The 8,363-nt window shown below is 56.4% G+C and overlaps 1 protein-coding gene across 1 annotated transcript in view; it reads right to left on the bottom strand.

The window, feature by feature from the left end:
- Window positions 1–2,422: 2,422 nt before the first annotated feature.
- The window catches only part of SLC7A5 (solute carrier family 7 member 5), a 32,203-nt gene continuing 26,262 nt past the window's right edge, over window positions 2,423–8,363 (bottom strand). Inside the window, exons 9-10 of the mRNA XM_003418067.4 lie at window positions 6,642–6,819; window positions 2,423–5,360 (exon numbers count right to left, since the gene is read on the bottom strand). Coding sequence (XP_003418115.1) covers window positions 5,305–5,360; window positions 6,642–6,819 — 234 coding nt within the window. The 3' untranslated portion in view covers window positions 2,423–5,304. The remainder of the gene's footprint in view (window positions 5,361–6,641; window positions 6,820–8,363) is intronic.

Below are 8,363 nucleotides of genomic sequence, written 5' to 3'. Positions count from 1 at the left end.
CAGCCCCCAGGTCCTGGCTCTTTGGTCTCGCTGGGCAGGTGGCACCAAGTGCTCAGAATCACTTTGGTCAACAGACGTTTTGTTCTGCCTGATCGTCAAGGGCCACAAGCGGTTCCCCTAATCATTTACGAGGTGGAAGGGAACGAGGAGGGTCTGTGCCTGGCCTTGTTCAGGGAAAAGGGGATACCCTTTAGTTATATCTAGGTCATATGGGGGAGGTGGTTCTTTGCAATCAGCCGTTTCTGGAACACGAAGGGTAGGGGTTTCTTAACCTTCACTTTCCCAGGAGCACAGGGCCCGGGTAAAACTACCTTGTCACCAAGGAGCACAAAGGAGCTCACTGGGACATTCACACGGAGGCTCAGGAAGTCAGGGGGTCTGTCAGCGATGCAGGTGCTGCCTGGGAGCCCGTCGGGTTTGAAGAAGAACAAGAGCACCCAGGCCTGGGCCGCCACCACACTGGGCCTGCTGTGCAATGCCCGGCCCCACCCTGACAGACCCCCGTGTGTGGGGGTGGGGGTGCACGGGTCCCTGGCAATACTGGTGTCACCAAGATGGGTGGGGAAGGCTGGAGTCTAGAGCCAGTGGCCAGTGGTTTAGGGCCAGTCGAGACCAAAGTAGGACTGCCTGCAGGCCGCACCACCTCAGTTCTCTTCTCTGTCTTAACAAGCCTGTCCCAACAGACTTTTTACAAAAGGAATGTATTTGCCCAAGGCCACTGAAAGCAGCCAACCATCTCCAAACATTGGGAGGGACTTTGCAAATTTTGTCTCCTTTGTAATGCAGCCAAATCCCAATTATCCATCAAGGTAGGGAGTGAGGAGGGCGTGAGTCATCCAGAAATTTGTATTTGCTGTGAACAGCCTTGTAAGTTGTAAGTTTTCAGCCAACCCACTGCCATTGAGTCTATTCCGATTCATAGCAACCCCACAGGGTTTCCAAGGCTATTAATCTCTGTGGAGGCAGACTGCCACATCTTTCTCCCGAGGAGCCTCTGGTGGTTTCGAACTGCTGACCTTTTGGTTAACAGTCAATCCCTTTAACCACTGCTGCTTCTGCCGTTATTAAACTATATTTGAATCCTGACTCAGCTGTGTGTGTACATGTGTGTGACAGATCTAAAGCCCCTGGGAAGTTTGTTCCACATGCAGATTTGAATCCTGATGCACGGGGTGTGTGTGTGTCTGCATGTTTGCATGCGGGTGTTGTATCTAAAGCCCCTGGGAGCTTTGTTCCACATGCAGATTCTAGGACCCGCCTCCAGAGCTTCAGCTCCGGATGGGCCTGCCTGCCCCTTAGCAAAGCTCACAAAGTGCCCTAAAGAAGGAGCTTGGCGGTCCTGCCCACTTCCGTTTAGCCACCACCATCTCCCACCTTCGAGCCACCACCCCAGCCTGCTTGCCAGGGAGAGGGTGAGAGCTCCTCCTCCATGTGCTTATTTGGGCAGGTGGGGGCGCTGCTAGGCTGGGAACCACCAGCTCACCTGCTTTGGAGCTTACTAAGACTCTGATGCTGGGGACCCGTGGTCTCAAGCGGCGGCAGCTCCCTGGTGTCTGGTGCTCACCGGCCTCTCCTTTGTTAAGTCTGGAAGCTGGTATAGCTGGCTACAAGCAGTCACACCCCTGCACCAAGCCTGGCTAATGGCTCCCTCTGCACTGGCCTACAAGGGCTCCCACCTTCTCCTCCAGCTTTGCCCCTTCTGCTCCTGCCTGCAATGCCCTTCCTATCCTGGCATAGCCAGGTCCTGCCTGGCCTCAAACAGCAACATACAAAGGGGCATTTGCTCAAACAAAGTGAGCCCAGTTTGGAGGAAAGGCCAGGGTTTGGTGAAGAGCCCTGCTCCCTCACTCAAGCTCTCAGAGACCCTCTCACTGGGCCATGGGATGAAGTGAGGCCTGGGCCACCTTACCTCCAGATGTACCTTTTCCTCACCCCGAACCAGAACTGGGAATAGCCCCCTTCCTTACTTCCTGGTGTTCGGGCCCAGGCAGTCCACCTCACACTGCACCTCGTAGCACAGTGACTTTTCTCCCCAAGTCTGTGTCACTGGGGGCCTCAAGAGTTACCCTCCACCCCAGGGCCTCTGCACCTGCTGCTCCTCAGCCTGGACCACTCTCCCCAGTCTCCTGGGGCCCTTTCTTCTACTAGGTGGACCTTGCTGTTCTCGCTCCCGGCTGCCAACATACTCACTCTGTTGTTAACTGTCTGCCTGGCTTGGCCTCTGCCCCAGGTCTGACACTGTGGCCCTCCACGCGCAGTGTCGGTGAATGAGTGCACACGTGAATGAATGAGGCAGGCCTCAGGGGTTCACAGGCCAAGGAGCACAACCAGGCTCCCCCTCCCATCCCAGGGAGGATCCCCAAGGAACATTCTGATGCCCAGAATTTGGCACTCAAGTAAAGAACACAAAAGACCACTAGCAAGACTTGTAATTCATATTTTCTTTAAAAACAAAAAACGCCCACGCACAAAAAAACCAAACCAAACCAGAACCCTCCACCCCAAACCAGTGTAACAGATAGGTTAGCCATTAACACAAGAATGAAGACACACTGCAGCCACACACGTCATTAACACGGCAAAAGAACGTCACGTTCTGGTCAGTCCACGACATGTGGTGGGCACGACCAAGCTGGAAACAGGCGGGAATGCAAACACAGGGCACACCTCTCAGGGACAGGAGACCAGCACTGACTGTGGGAATAAATAACGTGGTGTGCTGTGGCAGCTTTAAATTAGTGAGATGTTAGGGCAAAAGAATACAGCAACACGCTGGACAGCTGCTTGTTACACCAGGCTTTGCTTCTTTTAACAAAAAATACTTAAAACCCACGAACGTGAACCCTCGGGACACATGTCAGTAGAGGTCAGAAAAAGTAGTCTCAGCAGCCTCCATGGCCTGGCCTCCCCCTCCCCCAGGGTCCCAGCTCGTCAGAGGTGGGGGAGTCAAGGGCCAAGGGCTTGATTCAGCACCATGGAAAACATCCCCCCGCCCCAGCAAACCCCACCTTCCAGAATGGGGACCCAGGCCCAGAGGCCAGGAAGAGCCGCACAGCCAGCAGACTTCAGAGGATGCCTGGGTCCTCTCAGGCCAGTCCACCTGCTACTGCCTTGGTTCAGAAAGGCAACCCTGGCGGGGTGCCCGTGGCTGGGAAGGAGGGGTTAACTGCTGCCTCTGGAGTTTTGGTGAGTACCCCGTGCTCAGAGCCCTCCAGCCACCCTTCTCAACGGCGGGTACTCTGCACAGTGCGGGGGGCTGCCAGCCGGGTTCTCACTCATTAAACTGGGACGCATGCTCTCTGATATCTGGGCTTCGCTTTGCCCACCTGTGTATGAAGGGATGGGATCCAGGTTGGGTGGTTTGCAAACATGTCCAGCAAGCCCAGTGAGGGGCCACTAGGGGGGCTGAGCCGCTGGGGCCAAGCAAAGGGCCTCGTGGGGGACCTGGCTACCATCGGTAGCAGGTCCTTCGACTCCCTCCAGCACATGGGTCTCAGCCGGCAGCAGAAGGACTGGTATTAACCGCAGCTGGGTTACGAAGTGTCTTGTGCTGACTCAGCAGTGGGATAAGCAGTTCCCGTCGCCCCCTCCTCACACTGCTCACCAGGTGGTGCTGGGCCCATCAGTGTGGTCCCCAAGTCCAGGTGGGCAGCAGCTTCCAGACAGGCAGTTGTGTCCCACATGGCAACATTAGGCAGCAGTCGGAGGATGCAGCTCAGCCCGCTCTCCCAGGGGTGTCACCGGCAGAAGCCTAAGCAGTTACACTCAGCCAGGGTCTGCAGTCTACTTTGCATATTGCTGAAATTCTGGTCATCTGGTCTTAGAGAGCATTTGCCCTCCAAATTGGTCCCCTGGACATTGTCACAGCCAGGAGTCTGCCAGGGACAAACCCGCTGGCCAGGCCCCCAGTGCAGCCTCATCTAGAGAGGGGGCTGAGCCTGACTGCAGGTGAGCAGCCTTTGCACCAGGCGCAGAGGTGGGACATGGGCTGCCTTCCTCCAGTCAATGGGAATTGACACGGGACAGATGTGCAAGTGACCAGCACACATGGAATGGCCCCTTGGCCAGAGTGGGGCTGCTGTGCAGTCGGCTGGAGCTATGGTGGCCAGTGCTTCAGAGCGGGACCCCAGGAGGGGACACTGCACTGCCCACTAGGAGTCCCATTGTAGAGCTGGGCTGAGCAGCCCACTAGGATCCTGGCCACAGCTTGTCTGCCTTTCCTGTCTCCGTCCATCTCTAAAAGATTCCCAGAGCAGGGTTTTGTCTAAACAGTCGTGGATGCAGATCCCTTAGAGCGGGTGGAGAGCGCCAGGAGGCTGCCGGTTCTGCAGCGCTGTGCCTTCGCTCCAGGTGTGGGTGTGCAGAGTCCACAGGGTCCCAGGTGGGGGCAGCGTAACCTCTGCTCCAGGCCTGCAGTCAACACCAGGTGTGGCTTCCGGATCTTTCCATGGTGCTGGGGCTAGTGTCAGACAGAACCCAAACCTTCTGTTCTACAAGCACTCTAAGATGGGCTAGTGTTTCACAGATATTTTTCTTTTTTAGGGTGATGGCTCTACCTCAGGTCTGTAAGGCAAAGAGAGGGGCCCTGGGGGTGAGTTTTAACTAACTGTCGCTCCCTTTATAACAATAAAAAATGAGGAAAACAACACATATACTGAGCTGAGCCCCCATAGGGGGCTGGCCGCAGTCCCTACAGTACAAGTCTGCATGTGAGGAAGTAAGGTCCAAGTTTCAGTAGTTCTGGAACGTTCTGGGGCTGGAGTGTTTGGTTCTCAGAATCCTCCCCTCCTGGGGGCCTGGCACTAGAACCAGAACCTGGTCCCTTCCAGAAGTGCAGTGCACTGTGGTGGCGTTGGGGCCAAGATGGCTCTTCCTCTTCCCACCTCGCCTTTGGCCATTTCTTTTTAAAAAATAATCATCTTAGTGGCTTCTACTTGACCCAAAACTTAAGTTAAAAAAATAATATAAATAAATGAAGGTGGGGAGGAAGCAGCACCCAACATAATAAATAGTGTGTGTCCCCCTCCCACCCACTGCACCATCAGAGCACTGGCCTGTCCTCATTCAACAGTCTGCTCCTCGTGCCCTGGGCACTGATGGCTTGTCATCTGGGATCTCCTTCGTACCAGTTCTTCACAGCAGCACCAGCTGCTGGCTTGGAGGGGGGAGGTGGTGGGTGTTTTGTGGGTGGCAGCTCTTAGCTGCACTGCCTGGGCGTTGGGGACTCAGTAGCTTTTCAAGGGGGTGGGGTGTTTGAAATGACATTTGTGTGTTTTCTCTCCTGCAGCACCTCTGCCCTTGTGGCTATGTCTCCTGGGGGACCACTTCCATGAGCTTCTGGCAAAGGACAGTGGTGGAAACTGTGGGAGATAAAAGACTGAGTTAGCTCAGGGGCCCACAAATCAAACACACCAAGGCTGGCAGGTGATAGGCGTCATGAGCTGGGGCTCACCTGTTCTTCCCTTACCTGTCCCTCCCTCACCTGCCCCACTCAACCCAGCTCTTGCTACCTCAGAGATGCTGCCGCTCCAAAGTTGTAAGAGAAGTCAGGAGTCAGGCGTTTAGGTGGAACGTCCTGACTTGTGCCTTTAAGAGAGGTTTGCACACAGGGGAGGCCAAACAAAAGGCGCCTCTGTGGGGCACCTGTCTGCAGCATGAGGCTAGATGCAGAGAAGTTCTCCCGTGACTTTCTAAGTCACCCTGGCAGGAGTAACTGAGGAATTTGGAAAAGGTAGGCGTCCGGGCCATCCCTTACCCTGGCTTCAGAACTCGTGATCATACAAGACCCAAGAAGGGTGCCTTCTGGGCTTCGAGTTCTCTAGAAAAATCAGCCTGGGCAGAAGGCCTCTTTGGTGGCCCTTCCCGCCAGCCCGCACTCCTGGGCCACCATCTGGCAGGTGCCCAGGTCTTGGGGGAAGCATGGCCCTGTTAGCAGACACCCTGTGGTGAGTCACCCATGCAGGTTCCCCATCATACCTTGGGGCAGAGAGTCTGGCTCAGGACGGAGGATTGATTTCTGCTTCAGGCTCTTGGTGTGTGTTTGAGAGTGATCAGCGTGACCCTACAGCCTACGGCTGGAGCCAAGGTTCCCCCACGACTGACTGTGGCTTGGTCTCAGGGGAACACAGAGTGCCTCTCACCCTGTCACCACTGCCACCTGGAAATTCAGGACCCCCCTGTTCACATGGGCCTGGGTTAAGGCCTGGGCATAAGTGACCCTTTCTGCAGCCTGTCTACAGCCTAGCTAGCAAATGGCCTAAAGCTGGCTGGACAGCTCTCTGCTGGTGCCACGCATAGAAAGCCATACAAGCTTCCTTTCCACCTCCCTGCTTTTCAGGGTCAGGTGGATGTGTGAGCCGGGGCAGGTGGCAGGAAGCCGCTACTTGGCTGAAGCAGCCTGGTTTTCTGGAATCCTTTGTTCTGAGATTAGCCAGGCCCATGCAGGGAGACTTATCCCTGAAACACAAGGCCAGCATCACCGACAGGCACACGGAGCAACCATAACCTTCCGCCGTTCCCCAGCAAGACTCATGTGTACCCCTGGTACAGGGGCGTGGGGGTCTGAGGTCCTGCCCAAAGCTGGGTCTGAGGGTTGCTGTGGCAGGCTGTGCCCCCTGTGGCCCGGGGGGTCAGGTACTCACAGATGCCCTGGAGGAGCCACTTGGGCTTGTTTTTCCACCAGACCCCGATGAAGTAGACAGGGAGGCCACTGAGAATGATGACGAAGCCGATTGCGCACTCCACAGGGGTTTTCCAGAAGGAGACAGCAATGAGGAAGAGGCAGGCCAGGGTGAAGAAGATGGGCAGGGCCAGGTTCACCTAGGGATGCAGAGGTAACAGGGGTCAGCCCAGTGCAGTGAGCAGGGGTGGCGGGGACAGGGCAGCTATTTCTTTTTTTGTAAGTTTTTTTTTTTATTGTGGTAAGTATACAGACAACAAAACATACACCATTTCAAGAATTTTCCCATGTACAATTCAGTAACACTATGTTCATCATGTTGTTCACTCATCACCCTTACCCATTCCCAGATTTTACCAGTGTGCCCAGCTCAGTGTCCCCTAAGGTGGCGGCAATCGCCAACTCCTTTCCTCCGCCTCCTCATCCCATTTGTCCCTGAGTCCAGAACACTCTGCCCGCTGCCCTGAGGCCGCCTCGCCTCACCCTATCCTCGTGCCCTTGGGGAGTAGCCTCTCCATGTCCCCCCTGCACAGCTGTCACCTCCTACTGACTGGCCTCCCCAGGACACCTCACCAGCCCCACATGGCCCAAGGGGACCATCCCTATCTCTCTGAGGGCCATCGGCCCTGCCAGCCGCAGAACCGCTGTCCTCAAGGGACCCAGCAGGCTTCCTGGACCTGATTTGAATCGGGCTTCAGTGTACCCCCCCGCCCTGGCTCTCTGAGAACAGAGTGTCTTGCTCACGGCTCACCCTCAGTTGGCCCACGGTGCCTGGCATCTAATAACCCACAGCTTAAAAGCTGGGTGTGGACGAGGAATGCAAACAGCCAGGGTGTCTCTGGGGATGGTGGCAGGTGACCACATCATAAGCTGGGAATGCCGCCACAAGCCACCTATGGCCATCCCTAGGAGAAGCAGTGCCAGTGCTGCTGGGCAGACCTCACCCCTGCAGTGAGCAGGCACCCCAGCCTGTGGCTGAGGGGTAGTGTGTCCTGAAAACAGCAGACTGGGAGCGGCTACCTTGGCGGGCTCCGCCACATGAGGAGCTGGATGCTGGGGTGGGGGGCCTCCCTGCAGCACAGTCATTGCGTGCTGGTGCTAGGCCGCCTGGCCACAGAAGGCGACAGCCCTGGGACGCAGGCTGAGCAAGGGCTGCAGGCGGTCAGCGCAGACAGCGGGCTGCCTGGCCCAGGGGGCAGATGCCCCATGGCAGCTCCAGGCTCTCCTCGCATTGGATTCTGGGGACCTGACTCAGCTGAGCCCCTCCAGCAGCACAGCTTCGTCTGGGCCCCCTTTCTGGAGACAAAGTCCCCCATGGTAAGCTATCCCCCAGCATGGAGTTAACGACATCAGGGGTGCTCCACCTTCACAAGGTTTCTCCTGACACATGGAGAGATTGGCTTTCAAAGCGGAGGAGGATCCTGCACTCCAAACCCGCCGCTATACTTGAGCACGGCCAGTCCCCAGAGCTTGGCCCCATGCTCCAACCCCCACAGCCTCACCAGCCCCCCACCACAGACCACCTTCTCAAGGCACTTCCCCAGGCACCAACCCTGGACACCCTAGTCAGCACCGCACCCGTCTGCCTCCCCCCAGCCCAGCACCTTCTACCTGATGTTGTTCGGTGTTCTTTCCCTTGCGGCATTGTATGCGCTAGGAGGGCAGGGCCTTCTGGTCATGCTTG

Source organism: Loxodonta africana, chromosome 21, assembly GCF_030014295.1.
Source record: "Loxodonta africana isolate mLoxAfr1 chromosome 21, mLoxAfr1.hap2, whole genome shotgun sequence".
NCBI classification, from domain to species: Eukaryota; Metazoa; Chordata; class Mammalia; order Proboscidea; family Elephantidae; genus Loxodonta; species Loxodonta africana.
This window is presented reverse-complemented; position numbering and strand designations above follow the sequence as displayed.